At 48.8% G+C, this 27,272-nt stretch overlaps 1 protein-coding gene across 4 annotated transcripts in view; it reads left to right on the top strand.

The window, feature by feature from the left end:
* Window positions 1-27,272, top strand: part of RUBCNL (rubicon like autophagy enhancer) — a 37,286-nt gene that overhangs the window by 6,315 nt on the left and 3,699 nt on the right. Inside the window, exons 1-10 of one of the 4 annotated variants that reach the window (XM_072783079.1) lie at window positions 2,373-2,609; window positions 10,838-10,908; window positions 11,433-11,643; window positions 16,568-16,669; window positions 17,199-17,259; window positions 17,812-17,944; window positions 19,305-19,450; window positions 21,358-21,422; window positions 24,641-24,879; window positions 25,814-25,875. In XM_072783079.1, coding sequence (XP_072639180.1) covers window positions 2,549-2,609; window positions 10,838-10,908; window positions 11,433-11,643; window positions 16,568-16,669; window positions 17,199-17,259; window positions 17,812-17,944; window positions 19,305-19,450; window positions 21,358-21,422; window positions 24,641-24,879; window positions 25,814-25,875 — 1,151 coding nt within the window. In that variant the 5' untranslated portion in view covers window positions 2,373-2,548. Of the gene's footprint in view, window positions 1-2,372; window positions 2,610-7,203; window positions 7,324-10,837; window positions 10,909-11,143; window positions 11,294-11,432; window positions 11,644-16,567; window positions 16,670-17,198; window positions 17,260-17,811; window positions 17,945-19,304; window positions 19,451-21,357; window positions 21,423-24,640; window positions 24,880-25,813; window positions 25,876-27,272 lie in introns of those variants that run through there. The other 3 variants (XM_072783078.1, XM_072783081.1, XM_072783080.1) reach the window with 3 other exon arrangements.

Raw genomic sequence — 27,272 nt, 5'->3', positions numbered from 1 at the left:
TTTGTGCACAAGTTCTCATGTGAACATGTACTTTCACTCTCTCGGGTACGTACCCAGGAGAGGAATTGCTAGGTCAAATGGTAACTGCATGTGTAACTATTTGGGGAACTGCAAGACTGTTTTCTGATATGGCTCCCCATTTGATTTTGCCCAAACATGGGAACCTCGCCATCATTCAAGGATAGGTACCTACCCCTACTTTGGGTAAATTTTTGTCTTATTCAGTTGTTTCATATCCACGTAGAGAGGCAATTTTTTGTTTGTTGTGGGTTTTTTTTATATGGAAGGTTTTAAGTAAAACATTAGTTGAGTGGTGGTATGTATTTTTAGGCTGCAAGATGATTTATTGGAAAGGAAGAACAAAATGATATTTTCAGGACTTTTTAAGTTACATAGTATATTAGAAGAGCTGTGCACATATAAAGTTTTTTTTTAAGATTTTATTTATTTATTCATGAGAGACAAAGAGGCAGAGACACAGGCAGAGGGAGAAGCAGGCTCCACAGGGAGCCCAATGCGGGATTCGATCCCGGATCTCCAGGATCATGCCCTGAGCCAAAGGCAGATGCTCAACCGCTGAGCCACCCAGGGATCCCAAGATTTGTAAATAAATAGTCCCATATTGGAGATGTATGTACAATGGTTTTGTTTGTTTGTTTTTATGAACAGGTATAATCATAAAATTCCAGGCATGGTATTCTAAAAACATGGAATCAAATATAGTGGTGTGGTTCTTAATCCTTTGTTTTGCGACAGATCTCATGAGAAAATTCTTAATATGACTTTGCCAATGAAATTAAAAATATCCTAATTTCAGCCCAAATGGCACATGTAAATATCAGTGGAAGGAGCTTTGGATCAGGTATCAGACTTTTGGTTTTTGTTCTCCTTCTGGTAGTTATTCATGGTGAGGCTTTGGGCAAGTCCCCTAATGTTCTTTATTTCAGTCCCCAAATCAGCATAATACCTGAAACATTTCATGGTATCATTGTGTAGAATGAGAGCGGTAAGTGTGACATACTGACATACGCAGTGACCACAGGAAGTTAGTCATTTGTGTATCTTGGGCAACCTTGCGGTTTTATTGGGCAAAGTATCTGGCGTTCCTTGGTCTTTGCCTTTGTTGGGTCTTCCCCCTTCTCACCCCACCCATTTGTCATACTTACTTTCTGTCCTTCTGTCCTTCTGACAGCAGACCTTCAAAATTCAGGGTCATTGCCAAAGGTTAAGTTGGTCAGAGAGGAGTCCATATGATGCCACCAGCCCCCATTGCAATATAGCCCTGTTTCCTTCCTGGTGCACATCGTGTTAGAACACAGAGTCCAGCATGTGTTGTGGGTGACATTGCAGCTGTATGAAAATGGCAGGGGACTCTGATTCCTGGCCATTTGGTGGAACCTGTGGAGCCACTCCATTGGGCATCTTGGCGGTTTCTGTGTGACAAGTGATAGTTTGAGTCTGTCGACATCCTCGGGGATGCGAGTCTTGTTTAAAGTCAAAGCGTGAAGGGAAGTAGATACTGAAAGATGGGAAGAGGACTGGGGAACTGCGTTAACCCCAAATAGCTCACAAGCTCTCTGTTCACTCGCGTTTGCTTATTCCTGAGCATGCTCTGTAAGGCACCACCAAATTGGCGTAAACGAAGTTTACCTTTCCCTTCCACTCTTATTTATGATTTCTATTCTCCAACTTCCTTTATTATAAGGCAATGATGGACAGAAATCTTGGGTCGTGATCTCTGATTTCTTCTAAAGGTTGGCATCTGTTCTTGACTTTCTTTCTTGGGCAACAGAAATAACCAACGGAACCATACTTAGCTACTGTTTGCTCATTCCTTCTTGCAGTCATTTTATTCACACTCAAAGAATAAATTTGCTGAGCACCTATTAGGTGCCCCTGTCTTGGGTTCTGGGAACAAAGTAGTATATCCAAAGTACAATTTTTTTTTAAAAGTTAGGCTCAGAGATTTTACATTCTAGTGGGTGTTAGTCTTTGAGGTTAAATCAAATGTGGATTAGTGCTAAGGAGTAGGGAAACTAGAGGTGGAAAGGGGGAGAGGAAGTACTGGCTGGACAGTTGCTTAGACCTTTAGGGGGACCAAGGAGGCCTCGCTGAGAAGGTAACATTTAAGATGAGTCTTTAGTGCTCCCAGTGATGTATTCAGTTAGTAGTTTTGCTGGGGCAGAGAAAGTCTTAAATCCTAAATCTGACACGTTTGTGCTTATTCATGGAGTGACTCTAAGATTGTTAGGGGCATTAGCAGCTAAAAGCTGCTCCTCTGCCATCAAAGTCCTGGCTGGTTATGGTCTGAAAGACTTTTGTGAGGTCACTATAGAGGTCATGGTGGCTCATGCCCAACTGAGTCGTCCACCCCTTTTGCAAAAGTTGCGTCTTTGCCGTTGGCATTGTGGCTCCGAGGTTGTCCTCGTGATGCAGTCATTCTTGACAGAGCCACACTGACTTTGATGGGCAGAGGCCCAACCAGAATGACTTGGCAGGGGGAACCCAAGAGTCTCTCTTTTCATCTAGGACCTTTGCTGCTTTATATATGTTAACTAATAATCTGGCCTGTGCTCACCCTCAACAGGAAACTCCTGATAGAAATGACGGTAAGCTTTGTAATTTGATTTCTCTCCCTTTAAAATGTGTTTGGAAATTGATTTTGCCTTTGTACCTAAGCCTCTGTGATTCAAAAGACCCCACCTGGGAAGAAGCCAACCATTGCTCGGACTCATAGTGCCTACTGCCTATCGGCACCAAAACGTGTGAACGTATGGGTTCGGTCACGGTCTCTCCTCCACCAGAATGTAAACGACTGGGGGGAGCATAGCGCTCATTTTACTCCCGGGCTTCCAAAACAGAAAAATGCCAGTCATGTAGTAGATGCTCAGCAAACGGTTGTTTAATCGGATAATTAACAAACTACGAGCAAGGCGATAACAAGCAACACAATGATACGATGGTATCCCATGAATGATCTGTTGCCCCAAAGATCAAGCGATGATGTTGACCTCCGGGACCAGGGCTTGGACTTGGTTTCTAATCATTGCTCTCTCCTGTGTCAATCTCCCTCTCAGAGAAACTCATGCTCCTTAATGAGTGTCCCACCTGCCTTTTCATCCTCTCTCTGACATGACTCAGTGGTGTCCTTAGACGTGCCTTTGCATCTCGTTGGGCCTATTCCAGCTCTAAAATGTTCTCGTTTTGTAACCCAGACAAGCCAACACCTGCCGATTATGTGTGTGAAACAAGAACATCTTTCTAGAAGGAAGTGGAGCAAGCACCTGCTTCTGAAATTACTTTTTAAAAGAAAGTCTGTTTTGCCCAGTGCAGTTAAGTCAGTTCCATATCAGGGAGGATCATAAATAACATCATTCTTCTTGAACTATTGCCTTTAGTCTGTTTCTTAAAAAAGCACGTAGGGATCACCGCTGCGTATCGTTGGTTGGAGGCTGTGCATTTTTTTAATGTGATTTCACATCTGCAATCATCTCCCCACACAAGGACAGCTATGATATGTAGAGAAATGAGCGTAAAACATGACTTTCAGCTTCATTCTTGTGGAAATAGTGATATTATCATGAGCTGTGGACTCAGAACTAAAACTGGCAGCTGTAAGAGAAGAAATCTAGTGAAAGAAAACCAACAACAAGCAACGTGAGCAGGATGTTGGTTGCTGTATATCTTATGATAGTGAAAAACGGAAAATAAGTTTCTGTCAGTAGGAGTCTGGTTAAGTAAATTTTGAGACATTAATAGTAAAGAAAGTGGTAGCATAGTTAAGAGTGATATATACCCTTAAGACCTTGTCGGGAGAAGAAGATCCATTGCAGATTCTGCCCAGAGTGAGCCCACGTGTATGTACAGAGGATCCCACGTGTAAGTCTGATCTGACTGACGTACGTCTGTGAATTCCTAGGAAAAGGTTGGGAGGGATAAAGTCGTTTCCAACATCATTTCTGGGATTGGTGGGTTTGTCTGGTGCAGGGTGGGTGCTTCGTTTGTTCTAGGCTTCTGTGTTTTGGGCACTTCACAGTAATGCAGTCAGGGTCCGTGTTTGTGACTACGACACCCCAAAATTATTGGAGAGGAGAAGATGCATGATGAAAAGAAATTGAGGCACTAGCTGAGATTTGAGGTTTGGAGAAGGAAGACAAAGCGCTTCAGATGAGTTATGGCAATTGCCGCCACACCTCGTGATGTTTGGCGAGAGCGGTGATTTGGGGCAGATGCGTATTGCGCGGTATTGTATGTATCTCAGGGATGTACAGGCGTCACTTCCGAAGGTGTGACCTAGAAAGGGAGGCCCCCAAATCAAGAAAACCTAAGGAGCCGTAGTACATTTTTTACATGTACCTTCCTGGGGGTATTTGTAAGCATTGGGTGAGCAACATGTCGCATCTCTAGGAAACATGATGGATTCGCTTCTATACCTCGTGTGAACAATTCTCCCACCGTGACAGAACAGCTGTACCCACCACAGAAGTCTTCTCTCCAGCTCATGACGTTATTTCCATTTTGTTGGGTTTGCTCATTCAGTCCATGAGCTTGGTGAGCTCTCCCCCGCCCCCCCAATCCCGTATGTAACTCTGTGGCCTGGCGGAGAACAGACGGGACCCCTGCTCTCATGGAGCTTCTAGGCAGGGGGTGGAGGAGGATGACAGTAAGGAGCTAAAAAAAAAAAAATACCAGGAAGTGAGACTACTCTGATGAAAATTAAGCAAGGTGATGTGATAGCGAGCGGCTAGGAAACTACTTTAAGGAGGTAGTTAGGAAAGAGTTCTTTGAGGAAGTAATTCATCAACCAAAGCATGCAGCAAGGCAGGGAGGAGCCAGATGTGTGCTCAGCGGGAGGAAGAGAGGCACCGGCCAGAGGGACTGGGACCACACCATTAGGGTGGGCGACAGCTTGTAGGCCGTAAGCGTTGGCCGCGTGGTTGGGGCTTATGGAGGGTGGACGGAGATGAGTGAGAGCGGTCTGCAGGACAGGATCGTGACATGCCTTAGGGACAAGGTAAGGATTTTGGATTTCAGTCCAGATTTGACCGGAAGCCGTCAGGGGGTGGGTGGGTGATGGGGGGGGGACCACACCTGACTTAGGCTTAGAAGAGATTTCTGCGTCCTTCTTGGTTATAAGTTGGCGAGAGTAGAAGCAGGGAGACCCTTTGGGCAGGTGGAAGGAGGCCCAGGTGGGAGAAGATGGTAACCTAGGTGGGATGGCAACTATAGGGAGGAACTTGCTAATGGATTAGAGAGAGAGAGAGAGCGCTAGGGACAGGTAGGATCAGAGACAACTTCCAGTTTGGGCTTCAGCAGCCGGCAGGTGTTTCCTGAGATGGGAAGACCAGGGAGCACTGGCTTTGGGGGAAATGAGAGTCTGCTTGAATGTGTTTGTTCGTGATGTCCCCTGGATGAGTGTCGGAGAGGCAGCAGGATACGCCAGCCGGAGGTCCCAGGGGAGGCCTGGGTAGGGATGGGGGGATGGGGAGCCCCCGTATACATAATGGGAGTAGTTAAAGCCCTGGGACTGACTGCAAAGTCTCAGCTCACCACCCTGTGGCTGTGCTCCCACCCTTCCATGGTGCTCCGCTCACCTAAGCCGACTGCTTGCATCTCTGGGCCTTCCCCCTCGGACCTTTTTTTTGCTGTTCCCAGTTGCTTGGGTGGGAGCTGTGGAGAGACACATGCTGGGCCTGTGACTACGGTGACCCGGTAACCGGAGTGCTCCTCCTTTGAGTAGCTCTCGACCTTTTCATCAGGACTTTTCTTTTCTAGAGCTAAACACTAAGCTTTTAATAGCGAGCAAACTGGGACGCCTGGGTGGCTCAGTCGGTTAGGCAGCCGACTCTTGATTTCAGCTCAGATCAGGATCTCGGGGTTGTGAGCTCGAACCCTGGGTCAGGCTCCATGCCCGGAGTGGAGATAGAGAGTCTAGATTCACACTGTGTTCTTGAGCTATGAAAAGCTACTTACCAATTGCTCTTGCTGCTATAACTCAGTATTGTAATCTCAGTTACATAAAACAAACTTTTAGGGCTAGTGGTTGTCCTGTTTCACATGCCGCCGGTCTACTTTGTTGAAATGGACACACAGAGGGACGCCCGGGTGGCTCAGCGGTTGAGCATCTGTCTTCAGCTCCTGGGAACCAGTCCTGCATGCGGCTCCCAGCGGGGACCTGCTCCTCCCTCGGCCTGTGCCTCTGCCTCTCTCTGTGGGTCTCATGAACGAATAAATAAAATCTTTAAAAAAGAAAAGAAATACACACGCAGACTAAATAAAAGCAAGAAACGATGAAAGTGCACCTTTACTTCCAAATGGTATTCCCATTTGGGGTTTGACCTTCAATTTTATTGGAAGAATGCACAGCTTGTTTAATCAGCTGTATGCGTCTATGACTCTATCCTGCAAACTTCCATTATTATCTTTAGGCCTTGAAAACCCATTCCTGGGGATCCCTAGGTGGCTCAGCGGTTTAGTGCCGCCTTCAGCCCAGGGTGTGATCCTGGAGACCAGGGATCGAGTCCCACGTCGGGCTCCCTGCATGGAGCCTGCTTCTCCCTGCCTGTGTCTCTGCCTCTGTCTTTCTGGGTTTCTCATAAATAAATGAGTGAAATCTTTAAAAAAAAAAAAAAAAAAAGATAAAAAATAACCTCGTTCTATCCCAGTGTCTGGCCTCCTGTGTTGGCTGCTAGTTTTATTGCTGATTGATTGATTGATTGATTGATGCGTTTACCTAGTCTTGGAAGTCCAAGGGGAATTCACTGTGTTGTGCAGGCTCAAGTACAAACCTGTGTGTTTTTTGTTTCTTTTCCTCCCACGATTTGGAGTGAAGCAATGACTGCCGTCCTCTGCGTGTCCAACCATTTCTTGTTTGTTGCCCCTCGCAGGTTCGCTGCTGCCCGGCCCCGGCCCGCCGGCCGCGTGGCGAGTTCGAGGCCCGAGTCCGCTAGCCCCGCGGCCGCTGACACCTGCAGCCCCGAGCCCGGGAGATGGTGTCCCAGTCGGCGGGCGGGCCCGAGGCCCCCGGGGAGGCCCGCGGGAGGGCCGGCAGGGGCCCCGGCGCCCCGGGCGGCCCGCGCAGCTCCCCGCACCTCGAGCGGCCCCGCTGCGCGCCCGACGCCAGGCTGCGGAGGCACAGGGCCGCCTGGGTGCAGCCGCCGCCCGCGCAGCGCCCGGGGCCCGACTCGCCCTCCGCGGGGGCCCCGGGGCGCCGGCCGGCCTGTCCCCGGGGCAAGGGGGGCCCGGAGCCCCGGGAGCTGCCCCCCGCCCCGCCTGCGCCCCGGACCCAGGGCGGCGCTGCTCCGCCGCCTCCAGCGCAGGAAGGTACGAGGCTCCTGGGTGCGGCCCGGGCCCGCGGCAGGTGCATCCCCCGGGAGGGGGGGGGCGCCCCGGGAGGTGCCCGTGCCCCGCCTGCGCCCCGGCCCACGCGGGAAGGTACTAGGCCCTGCGGCAGGTGCATCCTGGGGGGTGGGTGGGGGCGAGAGGTGCTGTGCCCCGCCTGCGCCCCGGCCCGAGGGCGGTGCTGCTCCGCCGCCTCCCGTGTGGGAAGGTACGTGGCTCCTGGGTGCGGCCCGGGCCCCCCGCGGCAGGTGCATCCCCGGGAGGTGGGGGGGTGGGGGGGCGCCCTGAGAGGTGCTGTGCCCCGCCTGTGCCCTGGCCCATGCTGGAAGGTACGAGGCTCCTGGGTACGCCCCGGACCCTGCGGCAGGTGCATTCCCTGGGGGCGGGGGGGTGCGCCCCGGGAGGTGCCCGTGCCCAGCCTGCTGGGTGACTGCGGGGTGACCAGGCCACGTGGGCCCGCGGGGCTTGGGGCACTGCGGCCCTGGGATGGACGCGAGGCTCCCCACCCCCATCCCACGGTCCTGTGCCCGAAGCCGTGGGACTGCAAAACCAAAACCTCAAAAAAACCCAAATCACGATCCCCCCCCCCAAAGACTGTGGGAGACCTGCGTCGTTAAAGCCGGGAGCCCTCGCACTTCTGTGGACGGAGGTTCGGGTCTCCTAAACAAAGAAACAAACTAAACAGCAAAACACAACCCCTGGAATCCCTAAGGGAAGGCACCAAAGAGTCAGTAAATCGTCCGCTGCTCTTGTGATTCGTGGCCTTCTAATTCCTTTTAAAGATTTTATTTATTTATTTATGAGAGACACAGAGAGAGAGGGAGGCAGAGACACAGGTAGGGAGAAGTAGGCTCCATGCAGGGAGCCCGACGTGGGACTCGATCCCGGGACCCCGGGGCTCACACCCTGGGCAGAAGGCCAGGCTCTCAACCGCTGAGCCTTCCAGGCGTCCGAGGGCTTTTTCTTTTCTTTCTTTTTTTTTTTTTTTTTAAGATTTTATTTATTTATTAATGAGAGAGAGAGAGAGAAGCACGCTCCATGCAGGGAGCCGGACGCAGGACTCAATCTGGGACCCGGGAGTCACACCCTGGGCCTAAGGCAGCTCCAAACCTCTGAGCCCCTGGGCTGCCTCGCGACCTTCTTTCTAATTCTTAACAAAATGTGCCATCCACACTGCCTTAGTGTTTCTCTTGGAACCCTAGCTCAGATTGTCAAGGAAGTTTTTTGTCTTTCAAACCAATTTGAGAGCTGCCTGGGTGTGTGTCTGGCTGTATTTAGTATTTCTCACTAGCGAGAACCAGCCCTACCCCTTTCCTAAAATAGGAGGGGTTTTTTGTTCGATGGGGAAAACTTCTGAATAGTCCAAGATGAGGATAGCCTTTTTTTATTTTTTAAAGATTTATTTATTTATTTGTTCATGATAGACATAGAGAGAGAAAAGAGACACAGGCAGAGGGAGAAGCAGGCTCCATGCAGGGTGCCGGAGCAGGACTCAATCCCGGGACCCCAGGATCGCGCCCTGGGCCAAAGGCCCGTGCTAAACCCCTGAGTCACCCAGGGATCCCCGAGGACAGCCTGTAACATGTTATTCATCACTTAAGGATGGTGGATTGTGGACAATCTTAAAATGGGCTAATTTTGAAATAAGAACCAAATCTGAGGGGCGCCTGGGTGGCTCAGTGGGTTAAATGTCTGTCTTCAGTGTAGGTCATGATCCCTGGGTGCTGGGATCGAGCCTGGTATTGGGCTCCCGCTGAGCTGGGAGCTGGGAGCCTGCTCCTGCCTCTCCCTCTGCTCCTCCCCCTGCCCCTGCTCCCTCTCTCTTCTCTCTCACTCTCTCAAATAAATTTAAAAAAAAAATTTTTTTTTTTTTGAGCAAAATGCCACACTCTACAGCAAGTGATTCTGCGATTTAAAATTCTCCTGTAGCTTGGTCATACACCAGCCCCTTTTGTCCCAAGACGGTAACCCCCAGCAACTTCTCTAAGTACCTTAAAAAAAAAAATCACTTCATGTCAAACTTGGTAGGGGGATTCAGCCCATGGGATTAAAAACAAAAACAAAAAAGGAAGTCCCCGACGGTCTGGTCTTTGTTGTGGGACAGCAATGCAGAGAGCAGACCTTTTGTACTAGGATACAGGATTTCCCACCATTTTCCCCACTGGGTCACCAATGACAGCAGCAGGGTTAGTCCTTTTCTAGAAAATATGATAGAGCAAGACCCCCCCACCCGCTCCCCCAGCTGAGAAGCGTTTCCCAAGGCCCGAGGACACTTTGCCACAGTTCCTGGCGTTTGCAGAGGCGCCCACTCCCATTCCCAGTCTCTTCCAACCTCCTAATTGGGAACTATCCAGTTTAAGGGGTGAGGACCTTTTAGTGCAGAGGCCGGACTGGCTGGTGTCCACACTGTTGGCATCTTCTCGGTCCCTTTTTCTGTCTCTGCTCAGGCTCCAAAGCCCATGGCCTGCAGACCCAAGCCAGCCGGTCCCCTGATCTGATAAATACAAGCTTTGTGTCGCTGTAGCTGCTTGTCACCCTCAGGACAGAACTGCGTGGCGGCAACAGGTGGGCCTCACTCAGGTCCTATACTGGTGGCTACGGAGTCCTTCTCAGAAGTGTGCCCGCCCCACGCGGATTCTGCACCCCAGAGATGTAGGTTCTGGGGGGTACGGTCACTGTCTTGAAGCCGGGGCTGGGGCCGGGGGATCCAGCTGGCCCCTCTGCCGCTCGCCCTGAGAGCTGCGGCATCCACCAGCCACCTGCAGCGTTTTGGTCCCAGAGAGCGGGTTGGAGCAGCTCAGCCCTCGGGGGGCGCTCGCAGGAACCTGTTGCCTGACACCTGCAAGAAGAAATCACTCATGGCAGGGGGCGTTTTTATTTGGGGGCGTTTTTGTCTTGATGGTCTTGGCTGCCAGGAAGGGAGCTGCTTTGGGGTGCAGAGGCTTCAGGGTGCAGAGCACAGGAGTCAGCTGGACGTACCCTCTGTGGTTTCTTCTTGCTTTGGGCTGGAGGAAGAGCATTTTAGAGAAGCACTTCACGCGGGCCTTTTGCAGACAGACTTGTCTCCCTAAACAAGAAGTTTCGGGTCCGGTGCAGCGCCCGGGAAGAGGGATCCCATGACCCTTAGGGCCCTGCTTCTAGGCTGTTCCTTCTTGCCCGTCTCCACCTCGTGTAGGGAGTTTCCACGATCCTCTTCTCTTTCTACCCTCTTGGCCTCCTCATGGGTCTCCTCCGTCTCCCATCCCTTCTCTGAAGAGTCCCTCCAAGTTGCTCCAAGAGGGTAGAAATGATCCCTGGGTGCTGGGATCATTGTTCGGGCAGTATCTGCGATGCCTACCACCAGAAGGATCTGTCTTCTTCTGGCAACCTAATTTATTCTAGAATTGTGCTCATTAAAAAAATTTTTTTTCAAAGACCACTGCCTACAATTGTTTGGTTTTCTTAGGATTCTTTGAACTTCTTTTTCTCCATTTTTAATAACTTGCTGCCTTGGCAGGTGCTGTGCAAGGAAGAACCTTGAATCCCTTCTCACCAGAGGCATTCCTGCTCCCTGTCGATGTTGAAAAGGTGAACACATCTTTCTTTCTTCTTTTCTTTTTCTTTTTTCTTTTTTTCTTTTTCTTCTTCTTTTTTTTTTTTAACCACAGAGAGTGTTAATTCCATAGATGGTACTGTTCTGATTTAAATCTGGAAACTTCACTTGATGAAGCGTGGCACGTAGGTTTCCTTCCAGCCTTTGGCAGGAGCATAAGCTAAGGCGGACTCTGAGTCAGTGCGCTCAGCTGGGCAGGTTTCCATGACTGATGTCTACCCCCCGGGCCACTGCCAACCCCGGGGGTCATTTTCCATCACGAGAAATCCAGCGTGGGCTGTCTGTTGGTCTCAGGGGCCTAAACTGTGTGTGTCTGGAAGATATGGGCCGTCCTTCCTATGATGACCTGTGGTCCCTCAGGTAAATGGACATTTCTGTTTCCATGCATTGGCTCCACTTAGATGTAGCCTCTTGATTTTTCAACCCAATACACCCTCCGTGGAAAACAGGCAATCACGCTTGTGAGTATTTTAACTGATACTTTTCTTTTTTCCTGCAGGAAAACGCCCACTTCTACGTTGCGGATATGATTATAGCGGCAATGGAGAAGATCAAGTACGCCATCCTGAGTCAGCAGCACCCAGACCCCTGGGGTGAGGAAGAGGCCAGGGGGGCACCCGGCAGTGGTCACGCTGATGCTGAGACGACCTTCTATAGCAACATGAAGCAAGGATCTGGGTCTTCCAACTCTTCTGACAGCGGCTATGAAGGCAAGTGGGGGCAAATCAGGGGAACTCTATGCTGTGTTCTGTGCTTACGTCTCTTTTCCGGGCATGTCCCAAAGTAGATCATCATATCCTTTGTCTAAAAGGTCCTGAATAACCATTATCCTCACCATTTTTGCCTTTGGGATTTGGCCTTGGTTGTCATCATGTTCCACTCGGTTGGTACATCAATGTGTTTGGTTTGGGTTTTGTTTCTTCCCCCTTCGACTCCATCATACTTTCTCCTTGGCAGTGGCTGATAGTTTCCCTGTTCCTCTGTTTTCTGTCACCTGGCCGTCCCCCAGCTCTTCTCACACATTGCTTCTTTTCCCGAGGACTCCTCTGTCCTTCATCCCACAAACCAGGAGCCCGAGGGCCTGGGTGATGGGTATCAATGGGGGCAACACGCCGTGCTCCTTCCTTGCAGGAGCATCCCTGTGGGGATGCAGGAGTAGAGGCTGAGGACGCCATATGGGGTCCCCAGGGTAGCAGAGGTAGGCCCCCCCACTGTAGGCCCCAGAGCGGGAGGAGCGGGCTTCATCCTGGGAACCGGGGAGTCCCTCCTGGAAGAGAGGGTCCCTAAGCTGAGAACTGCAGGTAGCATTTGCCCTTCCTAAGTGGGAGCCCTGCTCCGGCCCTCGGAGCTTCGTCTGTACTCACGTCCCAGGAGATGTTCTGCACCGGGGTGTCTGCCCAGGATTCCGTCTCCCTTGGAACCTCCCAAATCTGTTTCCCCTCCTGCCCGTCTCCTAACAAGTGCTTGCTCCACGCAGCGGGGACCTGCTCGCCACATTTACCTGGTTGGCAGGCAGTAACCAACGAACTTAACATTGTCTCAACTAGTCATCTGTTCCTCCCTTCCAACCCCTTTTTTTCCAAAAGAAAAAAGATGAAAAACTAAAGTTTGCTTTTCCTCTTGGCTTCCTTGACCAAGCGTCTTCAGGCGTTTCTCAGTAATGAGGGGAGAACTCACTCCAGCTCCCACCGTAGAGCATGACGCCTGGCACCAGATCCATGCACAATAGCTGGCTGTTGAATGCACTACCTAGCTCAGAGTGAAAGGGAAGTTCGTTTTATTTTATTTTATTTTATTTTATTTATTTTTTAAAGATTTTATTGATTTATTCATGAGAGATGCACAGGGAGAGAGAGACACAAGCAGAGGGAGAAGCAGGCTCCATGCAGGGATCCCAATGTGGGACTCGATCCTGGGACTCCGGGACATGTCCTGGGCTGAAGGCAGACTCTAAACCGCTGAGCCAGCCAGGGATCCCAGGAAGTTCTTTTTTTTTTTTTTAACAGGATACAGAGCACCCTCACCCAACCCAGTGGTGGGAAACACAGGGCTGACCAGTATAGAGGACCTGCCCTTTCTGGGGCTTTGTGGCCTCTTTCACCTTGTGCGATGACGTCATTCTCCTTTCCTGCAGCCTGACTTCCTCTCCCCATTCCCTCCACACCCCGCAGCATCTGGCCTGGGCTCTGCAGCTCTGCAGTCCTCCTGAGCGCCCAGCCGGGGCTGCGCAGCCCAACCCAGGTGCACGGGACCCCTGGAGCACCTGCCGTGGAGAACATCTCCCAGGGCATGAACATAGAGAGCACCTGCTAGTTCTGCGCTCTTATCTTTGACTCTTTTCGGGGGGTGGGGGGTTGGCCTGTGTCCTGGCCCCATTTCTAGTGAACACATCAACCCTGACTTCTCAGTAATGGTGACATCCCCTCCCTCCAGTCCCTGTTCCTGCCCTTGAGCTGCACCATCGCCGCAGCCTCCGGCCGGTCATTCTGCAAGAAGTGCATTCAGGTCCTCACGATGCATTTGCTGCCTTTAATTTTTCTCTTGACTTGCGGCCTCTTTCCTTTCATCGATCCCACACACATCTGTCCTCCTAGAACAGCTTCCGTGCCTCTCAAATGGCCTGTCGAGTTTGTCCCATGTTTTATCCTGGGACTTTTAGGCCTGCGGGCTGCAGCTTTCCAACGGGCATCTCCTGATTTCTCCAGGTTGTACGTGGGCTTCAGGTACCCTAGTCTGGTAAACTTGCCTGCAGACGAGCCTCTGCCCCCCACCCTCTGCTTTGGCTAGGCTCCCTGGAATGCTGGGTCCCCGGGAACTTCACATGAGTTCCTTCATTCTCCCCATTCTTTGAAAGCAGTCTCCTGCCACCAGCACTGAGACAGGCTCCCAGATTCGCATCACAAGACAGGGGCACCATTCATGTGAAATTAAGCGTAAGTTGTGCTCCACAATGCTCTATGATTGTCTGTGTGCGCGCCCCACCGCCCCCTGGAGTTGTGCAAGGTGGAGCCGCCCTGCCTTCTGAAGGTCCATGGCACGCACCTCTGTTTCCTGACGGTGGGTGATGTGCGTCGGGGTCTCAGCTCCCTTACAAGGTGTTAAGCTCTTGGATGGACAAGTATTCCCATTTGAATTTCCCTTCCACACAGTAGTACCTTGCCTGAGATGGTATTTTATAAATATTTCTTGAAATGCTAGCTGAGCTTTTTTTTTTTTTTTTAAGATATCATTTATTTGAGAGAGACAGAGCATAAATAAGCAGGGAGAGCAGCAGGCAGAGGGAGAGGGAGTAGCAGGCTCCCAGCCGAGCTGGGAGCCCGACGGGGGGGGGGGGGGCCTCCATCCCAGGACCCTGGGATCGTGACCTGAGCCAAAGGCAGATGCTTAACCCACTGAGCCACCCAGGTGCCTCTAAATATTTTAAATATGAATATAAATATGTTAAATGAAATCTCAAAAATATTTCTATTGCCCCAATAAAAAAATATGCATCTTTTATTAAGGCTCTCTCTTGGGACATTGGCTTTTTAGTAGTAGCTTTTCTCCTCTGGGGTAGGTCAGCATACTTCAAGTTGCAGGGTAGTCTTGAGAGCATTTGAAAACGAATGAAAAAAAAAGATTGGAAAGTGTCAGCATTCACCTCACCTAGAGGAGGCAATGTGTCCTGGAACTTTTTTGTTTGTTTGTTTAATCGGTGAAATATATTTTTGTGTTTGTACTGAGTTGCAATGTGAATGCATGTTCCTGTGGATCATGGTCAAAAGAGTGTGGGGAACACACAGGTAGGGTGACGTTGCCCTGTTTTGCCCGGGAGAAAATCAATGTTGAGAAGTTGATTGTACATGGTCACCTCGCTAGGATGGGGCAGTGTGGTGGTGGTTTTTTTTTTAATTTTTTTTTTAAAGATTTCTCTATTTATCTTAGAAAGAGAGAGAGAGCATGAGCAGGAGGGGCAGAGAGAGAGAGGGAGAGAGAACCCCATGCCGACCCCGCACTGAGCACACAGAGCCAGACACGGGGGCTCGAACCCAGGACCCTGAGATCATGACCTGAGTTGGATCCAAGGATCGAGTCAGACGCTTAACTGACCTCACCACCCAGGCAGTGCTGTTTTAAACCCTGGCCAGTCCCTTCTGAAGCCCATTCGTGTAACCTGTGGCCTAGAATATTTTCCTAAACGACTGTATCCACTTCTCTGTGTTTTTCTCTTTTTTTATTTTTATTTTTTATTTATTTTTATTTTTGTGTGTGTTTTTCTCTTAAACTTAATCATGTGAGTACAGTTTCATAGTGATTATGTACTCGTATTACTGTAATTCCATTAATAATATGATCATATCATATTAACACTATTTCATATCCAGTTTTCCAAGTTGCTACGGTTTTCACATTTTTCCCACGATGGTGCTTCTTGAGTTAATAACATGATTTGCAAAATTAACTTACCAATATTTGGCACGTAGGTGGCTTTCCATATTTGAATATTTAAATGGACTGCCAATAGTTCCTTTATGATCAAAGCCCACCTTTTTCACCTTTTTAACTTTCTTTTCTTTTTTTTAAGATTTTATTTATTTATTCATAGAGACAGAAAGAGAGAGAGAGGGGCAGAGACACAGGCAGAGGGAGAAGCAGGCTCCATGCAGGGAGCCCGACGTGGGACTTGATCCCGGGACTCCAGGATCAGGCCCTGGACTGAAGGCGGCGCTAAACCACTGAGCCACTCGGGCGTCCCTTAATTTTCTTTTTAATGATATTCTTAGGATAAATTCCAATACTAGCATTTGGGATAGAAAAACCTAGACGTATTGGAAGTAGTTTCCTAGGGTTGCTGTAGCAAAATACCACAAACCAGGTGGCTGAAAACAACAGAAAATGTATCTTTTCTCACTTGGGGAGTCCAGAAGTCAGCAATGAAGTTGTTGGAGGGTTTGGTTCCTTCTGGAGGCTCTGAGGGAGAACCCGTCCCATGGATCTCCTGGCTTCGAGTGGTTGCCCATGGTCGTTGGGCATCCTAGGCTTATAGACGTGTCACTCCCGTCTCTGCCTCCATCTCACAGGGCCTTCTCTCCGGAGATCAGTGTCTGTGTCCAAATTTCCCTCTTTTCATAATTCCCTCTTTCTAATCTAAACGGTCATGTTGGATTTAGGGCCCACCCTCATCCAGTATGACCTCAGCTCAACACGATCACCTCTGCCAAGGGGCTAATTCCACATAAGGTCACATGCACAGGCTCTGGGTGGATATGAATTTCGGGAGGACTCTCTTCAACCCTCTGTGTTGCCTCTACCCTTTGCCTCACCGTGAGGCTGATTTTTTACCCTCTTTCATTCTTTTTTAAACTTCGTATCATGGAAAATTTCAAACACGCCTGAAAGCAGGCCGCTCACTCTTCTGAAGGCCTCCTCGTCACAGATCCTCATCCATCTGTTTCGCTTAATCACAGCGAATGTAAGAACAACACAAAAATAGCTCCCTGCATTTTTGAATTCTCAAAATTGGGTTTTAAAACTCTTTGAAAGTAAACTCTTGGCCCATTTTATTCCCCAGTTTCTGGTTAGTTGGATGTGACAGGTGGTACAGTTTTTCTTTTTTTTTCTTGTTGATGGAACCCCCTTCCTCTCTTGTTCTAGGTTGTGCTATGTTACAGGGCAGCCCGGTGGCTGGGACACCCACTTACGGTGACGTTCTCAAAGAAGCCTGTAAATGTGACTTTGATGACTTTGTTGTCGTAGGTAAGATTTGGAAACTCAGCAGCTGTGACTCGTAACCTCCCTCCCCACCTCCTGCTACACACACACGTGTTGACGTGCATCACATGCCATCCCACATTATAGTGGCTTTCAAAGGAACTTCTCCCAGGATCAGATTATGTCCCTGATATAAAAAAAAAAAAAAAAGGTGTCCTTCTTATTTCAAATGTCTCGACAATCGATCTTTCATCTCACTTACAGAATTGAACACAAAAGCAGATACTAAAAAAAAAAAAAAAAAGGCAGATACTCCTTGTAGTCAGACAGAGATCTGTCTGGCCTCTCAGTTACATTTGGGTGGAATTCCGGGAGGGTGTATTTTGAAATGCCATCTTCGGTCATTAGCTGTACTTTCTCATAATAGAAACCCAAAGAACCTGAAGTACGGAGATGCTGAGTAACTCGTTCTTTCTGCAGTGCAGGGATTTATTTTTGTAGTCTTACAAAATTGAGTATGAGTAAGTGAAACAGACTGAAAGATTTTAATACCCTTTCTTCTATTTGCTTGCAGAACTTGGTGAGTTTAGCAATATCACAGAAACCTGTGGATGCTCCTGCAGCTCTTCCAAGAGGTATCTCTTCCGTGTCCACCTGGGCCGGGACCCCTGGGCCGTGACCTCTGAGGCACTGTGAATGCCCAACCTCTGACATCTCAGACTGAGTTCAGCCAGTTCCAATGACAGGGATTACTCTTTAGCAATGGAACAGTCACCGCTATAATTTTTACAGAGCTTAAAAGGCCTTTATATACATTCTCATTTAATCAGGCGGGGGGTTGGGGGTTAACTCCCATTTTATAAGTGTGGAAACTGAGGGTCAGATTAAATGTGCCTCAGGACACAGTGCTGCTAAATGAGCAGAGGTGGGACTTGAATTCAAGGCCGAAGGCTCCAAATCCAGTGCTCTTCTTACCACATTTCCCAGTCTTGGTACCCTCAATACCTAAATGAAAGCTGCTCTGTTGAGCACAGGGCAATTGTGTTGAGTAAGACAACCAGTGGATGGTTGGTGCATGCTGCCTCATGTGACACCCCTTCTGAGTTTTTGGAGCGGGAAAGAGAGTTGAAAATCTGAAGACTCCTCGCGAATATAGTTTTCCACTTTCTGCATCCCTTACCTTTCAGTATCGTTTATGAGCCAGACTTCAATTCCGCTGAGCTAATAGCCAAAGAGTTGTACCGAGTATTCCAGAAGTGCTGGATGTGGTCAGAAGTTCATCATCAGCTGGAAGGTTCTCCCAATGCCGCTGGCTCCATAGTAAGTATCAAAATAAATGGGCCTTGAATCGAAAGTTCCTAAGTTCTAATTTTGCCTGCTGTTCCCTTCAGACATTTATGTGTTTCCCTGTTTGGTCACCGGGTGTTGGGGGAGACAGGAACAGAAGGATGGATCTGGCATTTATTGAGGGTGGATTATTCTCCCCGAGAATTCAGCATTTTGGATTTTCTTTCTCACAAATATCCTACTGAGTAGATGCTAGAGTGTTAGTCCCAGCACCTGGAGGGGCCTGGTCAGGGGAAGAGCAGGAGCCCGCCCAGCCTGGTCCCTTGGGGAGCACTCTGCCTCCTGACAGCGGGGAGCCCACCGTGGGGAGAGGACTTTGCAGCAAAGCCAAGACTTGGGTAGGAGAAAAGCATTCTGCACGTTGCAGAGGAGGAGTGTTTCATTTTCTCGGGGGACTTGGGAAAGCCAACTGGAGATCTCAGGACTTGAGAAATGGTAGCAGGTAGAAACACGTGGACGAGGATCTTGGCTAAGGGCAGCTGGGGCAAAAGTGACGGGGAGGAGGGCACCTGGTGTTATTTGTTGAGCAGGGCAGCTTGGTGTGGGGTGACATGTGTTTGTGTGTATCTGTGTTGGGGTGAGGGGTGTTGATCTTCCTGGGAGGTTGGGTTTGAAGATGGTCAAATTGTGGAAGACATAAAATGCTAATTCGAGAAGTTTGCATTTTATTTTATTTTTAACAAAATATTTTATTTATTTATGGGAGACACACAGAGAGAGGCAGAGACACAGGCAGAGGGAGAAGCAAGCTCCATGTGGGGAGCCTGATGTGAGACTTGATCCCGGGACTCGATCCCGGGACCCCAGGATCACGCCCTGAGCCGAAGGCAGACGGTCAACCGCTGAGCCACTCGGGGATCCGCTGGAGTTTGCATTTTAAATTCTTGCAGAAGAATTGAATGGTTCAGTTGGGAGCCACTGGATGTTAAGCAGGGGAAGGGGATTAAAAGAGCTGTTTCTGGGGAAGTCTGACAACAGCTGGGGGGTCCGGTTGGCAGCATCTGTCAGTCTGTCCACTAAGAGCGGTGAGGCTCCTGCTGGGAAATCAAAGCATTCCAGGTCCCAGTGACCTACTTACAGTAACTCCAAGTCTGGAAAGAAATGAACTCCCCCCAAATAAGAAAAGTGATCTCAGCCGGGTGGTGTTCCAACCAGCAATCCTGCAGACGGCTTCAGGGACGGGGAGGGCTCCTCTCGTTCAGTGGAGGGCAGTTTTAATTTTTCATGGCGAATCTTAATGCTGGAGACACAGTTGAATGCTCTTTTTCTTTCAGTTCCTGAAATATGCTCATTTAGGTACATGCTCTGAAATCCTCCTCTGTGTTACACACAGGTTGTAAATGAAGAACGTGTCCGGAAAGACTTTGAATCCAGTGTGGATGTGGTTCAGGAAATTAAACTTCAGTCGAAGATCAGAGAGGCTGAAGACTGGGAGCCCCCCCGATTTCAAATCATATTTGATGTTCATCCACCACTCAAGTAAGTGGGGCTGCTGCTTGGGCCTCCGGGCCGGGTGACAAGGTGTGATGGGTCCCACCTCCCCGTAGAAGGAGGTAAAGGGAAGAAAATTACACACCAAGGGATGAAGGAAAGTTTGTTTTAGGAAAAGGCAAGTTGGGCATATTTTTCTGAGTCAGCTTCTTAGCACCCTGTTTATCATGGGTTTGGGGGGTGGGTGGAGGGTTGGGCTCCGTAGTTGGACAGTTGAGAATTTAACTGTGTCCTGCATCATGTATGTTACATAGCAATTGAAAATTATATAAGTTCAAGTGGGGATTTTTTTTAAGGGGCTAATATGGGATCTTAAAACTCATATACAAGAATTTTAAAAGACGGCTCTTTTCACCAGTGCAATGTGAAATAAAAACCGATGGATAAATAAATAAATAAATAAATAAATAAATAAATAAATAAATATTTTTAAAAATTTAAAAAAATTTAAAAAACCCCAATGGATACATTTTTTAAGGGAAAATCTAATCTTGAGGATAGCTCCTATAGTTAAGAAATGACACAGAATGCAAAAATCAAAAACAAACAAACAAAAAAAACTTTGTTCTCTAAGAAGTAACCAAATCCTAAAAGACAAACGACAAAGAGGATGCAAAAGAAAAAAAGAAATAAACTCATTTTTATAGATGTATTTGTATAAATACAATATGTAATTATTTAAGGTAGTAATTTTATTTGTCTTTGAGAGTATGTGACATTATAAGGGGACATTTTAACCAGCTGCAGTTTCTCCATTCCTCTTGGGTTGTATTTAATGTGGCACCCACACTGCAGCATAAAGAAGGGACTGGCGATGGTGACTGCCTGTGACCCACGGAAGTGCCTCATAAGCTCTGTCCTGCATTTTTTTTTATTTTTTTTAATTTATTTATCCACGAAAGACACAGAGAGAGAGGCCGAGACACAGGCAGAGGGAGAAGCAGGCTCCATGCAGGGAGCCCGACATGGGACTCGATCCTGGGTCTCCAGGATCAGGCCCTGGGCCGAAGACAGTCCTAAACCGCTGAGCCCCCTGGGCTGCCCCCTACGTTTTTCTTTTGAGAGAACACCATGAAGGCCTCTGGGGTGCTTGAGCGGGAGAGCTCCTTCCCTAGGCTTTGCGAGGGATCACTTTCCTTAGCAAGGGGTGTCTTTATTCTCTAGAACAACTTCCTACGCCGTCTCTAAGGGATACGGATAGGGTTCCACATATTTTTACCCGGGTCATTTTGGCTGATCCTAAACTGTAATAAAACTTTACGACCACCTTCGTATTTCCAAATCACATGTGAAGTTGTGGCATCAAACAGTCCAGTAGAAAACACGTCAGTGGACTGTTGCTCAACGGAGATGTTTGATGCTTACGTCTTACCCGACCTCCAGATTTCTTTGGATCCATTTGTGAACTTCCCGAGTGCATCACCTCTTGGTGTTTGGTCTTCCTGAACTTTCTCCCATGAGTTACAGGTCTCCGGTTCTCTCTGGCAGGGATCCTGTGCCTGCATATTGAGCAGTCTCTAAAGATCCCGTGGTGGAAGAGTTATTCATGATACCAACTTCTGCTTGCCTGGTAGCAGACGTTTTTAAAAGACCCAGAGATCAGAAAAACAAAACAAAACAAAACAAAAACAAAAACAAAAAACAAACCCAGAGATCCCCCACAACATAACAAAAATAGAAAAAAATAATAATAAAATAAAATAAATAAAAAATAACTTAAACAAAAGACCCAGAGATCTCAACTAGAAAACTCTACTGAAGAATCCTATAATGAAAAATGACCAAGAAAAAGCCCCAAGCTGGGAAAAGCACCATGATGTCAATGTCCTTTCCAGTCAGTGAAAAATGCTCCCTTGGCTATTTCCGAAATGTAACTTACCGTTTTCTGTACTCAGGAGGGATCTCGTGGTAGCAGCCCAGAACTTTCTGTGTGCTGGCTGTGGCACGCCGATAGAACCCAGTAAGTACGGACAGTGGCTTCCCTGCCTAGTATGTGGCGACAGGGCGAAGAAGAGCCCAGTCGGAGCGTGCATTGCTTTTGTGGACGAAGTTGCTACAAGGACTTCATGATGTTGCCCTTTCTTTCATGAAGAGGCCCCGTTGACCTATCAGGGCTGCGTGGCTGGCCTGGTGCCCTTGGCTTCATCCCTAGTCCTCTCCTCATCGGGCCCTCGGCTCCAGCCAGTGGCCTCCCTGCCGGTCCTCGAAGGAGGCAGGCTCGCTCCTGACTTAGGGATTTGCATTCGCGGTTTTCTCTCCCTAGAGTGACTTCCCTTACTTCACTCTTCTCTCAAAAGTTAGGAGGTTTCCTCTGGCTCCCATATTGAAAACGTCAACCTTGGCCCTCCTGGCCACAAGCATACACTTTACCCTTCCTTCTTCCTTTGTGCTTCTCTTCCTAAAATACTCTTAGATTTTACTGATTTTTCTCATTGTTGGCCTGTGTCCCTATCTAGACTCTAAGTTCCATGGGGACAGACGTGTTGTCTGTTTTATTCATTGCTTTATCCCCTGCTTCTTACAACAGCACCCGGTACACAGCTGTTCCTCAAAAGATACCTGTGGAAGGTTTGCGTGGCTTATGGAGGAGCTACCCAAACCCCTCCGAGGGGGTTTGAGGAGGTGGCTTGAGGGGAATCATTCCTGGGTCAGCTGGGGCCTAGAAAATCAGACTTCTTCCAGTCAGAAATGCAAATTGCCCAGTGAAGACTGGGAATCACATGTTCTGCTCGTGAGGGTATCCCCAGGTCTGCCCTGTGGAAAGCTGGGGAGAGGAGCTTTGCCGGAAAGGGTTCCCTTGGCCTTTGATGGGAAGTCATGGAAGGGAAAAGACTTTGAGGACTCCACCTCGAGAAATAAAAATAGAAAACAGAAGTCTGTCTGGGATTCCTTCTACCACACTGAATGGCAGTTCGAGCCATTCATCACAGTTGTAAACCAGTTTCCTTTAAATGACTCATCCCACCCTCTCACCCCCAGCTAGTCCAGGAGGGACCCTGTTTGGTTAACCACTGTATCCCGGTGCCTCCGTGTTGAGCACAGGACTGAGCGCCTGAGTCAGAAGTTATGGACACGTCACCGTGACTCCATCAGCTCTTCAAGTGTTCCCCTAAGTTGGTTCAACGGTGGAGATGTACGCCTGCGCTGGTGGCATAAACGTGGTCCTCCCCTCGTAGAACTTGCTTACTGGAAGGCATAGTTATCAGCCAAGAGAACAGCAAGGGTGGTGCTTGCAACGAAAGAGAAAGTCCAGAGTGCTGTGGGATTGACAGCACGGGAACTGAATCCGCGCCTGGGGGGCTGGGAGTGAGAAGTTCTGTAGGGAAGTGATCGTGCCCAGAAGCATGTGCGTGTGTGTGCTATGGGGGTAGAGGTCACCATGAGCAAAGAAAGGGCCTGCAGCGATTTCAGAGAAGTCCCGTGTGACCGGAGAGGAGAAAGCAGGCCATCACAGGCGCCCAGGGCACACGTGGTAGATGCGTTATCAGCCGTGTCGTCGGTTTTGGACTTTGCCTGTCAACTTCCTATGTAGTTCTTAGGATATAGTTTGACTCTACTTTTTTTTTTTTAATTTTTTAAAAAATATTTTATTTATTTATTTGAGAGAGAGAGAGCCCCAGCAAGAGGCAAGGGCAGAGCAGAGAGAGAAGCAGGAAGGAGCCCTGAGCAGGGAGCCTGATGCGGGGCTTGATCATGACCTGAGCTGAAGGCAGACGCTTAACTGACTGAGCCACCCAGGCACCCTTTTACTTTTTATTTTAAGATATTTTTGGACTTACAGAGGAGTTGAAGGAGTTGAGGGAGGGAAGGGCACACGGGAGACTTAACTGAATTGCTGTCTTCTTCTTAACCTGGGTGGTTAAGAAGAAGACAAGTGCCCAGGGACTTGTTGCACTCGTCTCTATACCTTTTGCTTGCCACCGTATTTTGTTAGATGTATTTCCGAAAGCAGCGCTTGCCCGTTTTAGCAAACAAAAAAAATGCAAAGAACGAAAATCCTTCCTCCCACCCTTTAGAAGTCTTCACTATTGGCTTTGTAGTGGGGATCTTCTTGGACTGTGCATGTGTGTATTTTCAAAAGCAAAGTCAAGATCACATCATACAGATCTGGAACGGGATGTCCACTCCGCACGCTCACCCACGCGTTCCTGGGCTCTCTGGCGTCCCACTGCTGAGTGCACTTGCCTAGCCAGTTGCTTCTTTAACGTAGATTTAGATTGCTACCCCTCCTGCGTTATCAATGTGCTGTAGAAACACCCTTCTAGATCTCTCCGTGTGTGCGTTAGCGTTTCTGTCTAGTGTTACAAAAGTAGGATTCCTGCTACACAACAAAGAGGTGAAGTATATCGGGTAAATGTCCTCCTAGGAAGTAGCCCTCCTGTCAGCTGGCGGGTGCAGGGGGCGCCCACCCCTCTGCACCTCACCTGCTCCGGATCCTCTACCATGGTGACAGTCTGATGCAAAACCAAGTAGTTCATAACCTGCACGTCTTTGTTACCGAGACTGTTTCTCACGTGGTCACTGGTCATCCACATTCCAAGTTTCCCTGTATTGCCTGTTCCCATCCCTCGCATATTTCCATAAGGTCTTCCTCACCGGTCTATGCAGGAGGTCTTTGGGGTGCTCCTCCCTAAGGGCCTCCAAAGCGTGCTTTATAATTTACAAAGCCCTTCCCATGTGTGAGATATCCCATAATCTAACTCTGGGTTGCTTTTCGTGGCTTCAGGATAGTTAACCTGAAGAGTTTCCCACCAGCCCTCAGTCTGCCTGCCAACGGGAGGCAGAGCGTGGACTCCCCCCAGATTTCTAGACCCTAAATCTCGTGCTCATTTGGCCACACTGTTGTTTATTCCAGTGCCCCTCTTCCAAATTCAGGAGTATTTTTAGGAGATTTCTCTCTCTCTCTCTCTCTCTCTCTCTCTCTCTCTCTCTTTTTCTGACAACTGTTTTTGGAAAGCAGAGCTCACGCATGGCCATCCTCCACGGCCTCGGGTGGCTGCCCCAGCTTTCCCAGCTGCCGTGAGGTCGAGTGATGGGGTCAGCTGCACACACCCAGCAATCTGAGCCTTGCACCTGGGACGGGGAGGGGAGGTGGGACTGGGAAGCAGGGGGAATGGACAGCGGTGGGTAGGCTGCCCTCCGAGGTGCCCTGCGCTCAGCCTTCTGTGCACCCTGCAGAGTTCGTGAGGCGCCTGCGGTACTGCGACTACCTGGGCAAGTATTTCTGTGACTGCTGCCACACCTACGCAGACTCCTGCATCCCGGCCCGGATCCTGAGCACGTGGGACTTCAGGAGGTACTACGTCAGCAACTTCTCCAAGCGCCTGCTGGACAGCGTGTGGCACCAGCCCATTTTCAATTTGCTGAGCGCAGGCCACAGCCTGTACGCCAAGGCCAAGGAGCTGGACCGAGCCAGGGTGAGCGGCTGCCCCTGCGGGGAGGCTGGGCCAGGGGCATGCTGCGCCGTCCCCGGGGACCCCAAGAGCCCCCCCACCCCCACCCCAAGGGGCCCATCGACCATCGGAGGCTGGAGCAGTAGCCTCAGGACCCTCTCCAAGGCCTCGGAACCAGTTTCCTATTTATGCATCATTTTGCGTTTATATGTAACTTTTGAAATTTACTTATTATTATTTTTAAAATGAAATTCTCTACATTTGGGGTTTACTGCGTGAGCATTAGATGCACAAATGCAAGTGAAATGATTACTGATCAGGTTAGTGGACGTTACATCATGTGTGTCCCTGTGTGCGGCGGGGGCACCTGAACCACACCCTCTTGGCAAATTTCCGGTATTCAGTAGAGTATGAGTCACCGTGGTCCCCATGTCATATATCGGGTCTCTAGACTTATCCGACGCAACTGCAATTTTGTTCCCTTTGGAAAATCTCCCCGTTTGCCCCACCTCCCCATCCCTGGTGACCTCCGTTCACCTCTGCGTCTGTGTATTGGATTTTCTTTAAGATTCCACATGTAAGTGGAACCATGCAGGTTTTTTCTTTCTGTGTCTGTTTTATGTCACTTAGCATAATGCCCTCCAGGTTCATCCACCTGGATGTTTGTTGCCACAAACGGCAGGATCTCCACCTTTGGCACATAGCTTTCTGCTTTCCCCAAAGAAGGCCCCCAACGGTAGTGTAAGCTTCAGACTCCATGAAGCTTGGGGTCCACCTGGACCCTCTGAGGATCTCTGGACTCAGCCATGAACCTCTGCTACATACACGGTTAACTTCAAAGGCTCGTCTTATAGAGCTGCAGCATTTCCAAGTTAGAAAGAACAGTTGCATTTGATTTACTCGTTTCCTGTGTCATGTATCGCCTTAACTTTTCCCCCTGTTTGGTTTCTCACATTAGGAAATCCAGGAGCAACTTTTTCAGATCAAGAAGCTGTTGAAGACCTGCAGGTTTGCTGAAAGGTACTAACTAGCGTGGCTGGGCCAGGCCGGGCCGGGCCTGAGCTGGGGAGGGCTTCGAGCCTCCACACACCTGCCTGTGCCGTGTGCCACCTGGTCCCCGCCGCTCCGATCCACAGGGTCTCTCCCTAGGTCGCTCCCTGGCTCGCTAGTAGTGAACTTCTAATTTCGGTTTTGTTGTCTTACCGGTAGATTTTTAATCGAATAGATTTTTAATGTATTTATTTTAAAATAGATTTTAATATCTTTGTAGATATTAAACCTAATAGATTTTAATACCTAGTAGATACTTCGTTAGATGTGTAATACCATTGGTTATTTAAAAAAAAAAACTAGACTTTAGCTGAATCTCTGTGCACATCCGAAAATATGTCCTTAAAATAAATTTCTAGAAGTGGAAATTTCTGGAAGCCATGACACAAAGGTATAGGCGTGCCTTCATTGACAGAGATAGAATTTTTTTAAGTGAAAAAACAGATTACTCAAGGGGTGAAGATTATGTATTATAATAGGATATAGTTTTTAAAAATTGTTTTGTTTTAAAGCTTCTTTCAGCTTCTGATCTTCATTTAATGATAATATATTGCTTTTGCATTAAATTTCTTTTTTTAAAGATTTTATTTATTTATTTATGAGAGACAGAGAAAGAGGCAAAGACATAGGCAGAGGGAGAAGCAGGCTCCGTGCAGGGAGCCCCATGCAGGACTCGAACCCAGGACCCTGGAGTCACAACCTGAGCCCAACGTGGATGCTCAACCGCTGAGCCTCCCAGACACCCCTTGAATTAGATTTCTTGAGGAGGAGCATGTCTCCTATAGTTATTTGGCCTCAAGCTCTACCTCATGGCAACGACGTGACAGTTCAATTACTTCTCAGGCTGTCGCTTTTCTTGTGCGTAACATATAACAAGACCCACAGTTATTACCGTCTACAAAAATTTCCCGAGTATCCATTCTGTGCTTCAGATACAAAAATCAGCGCGACTGGTGTAAAGTCCAGGGAGAAAGCACAAACAGATCATTGCCCGGCCGTGTTGGACACATATGCATGTGCCCTGAGGGTGCAGAAGAGGCAACATTTAAGTCTGAAGGGGTGAGGTGGGGAAGAGGGCCACAAAGCTTCCCCGAGAAAAAGCCTGAGCTTGAAGAGCGAGTTGGACCGAAGAGGTGTCAGGGGTCCCCCGGCCGATAAAGCGGTGTGAGCAAGCACCCCAGGCCAGATGGAGAACTCCACGCAGTTTGGCATGACTGGTAGGCCACATCTAGCGTAGGCCGTGGCCGGGTTGGGGCTGCGTGCATGATAATTCTACTACCTGATTTGGGGCATTTGGGAAGAGGTCACTGGCGGTCGGGGAAAGCTACATTCAATATTTATATTTGGGTGTCCTTGGGACACTCAGG

Source organism: Canis lupus, chromosome 17 (assembly GCF_048164855.1).
Source record: "Canis lupus baileyi chromosome 17, mCanLup2.hap1, whole genome shotgun sequence".
NCBI classification, from domain to species: Eukaryota; Metazoa; Chordata; class Mammalia; order Carnivora; family Canidae; genus Canis; species Canis lupus.
Note: the sequence above shows the minus strand (reverse complement) of the source record. Positions and strands in the feature narration are given on the sequence as shown.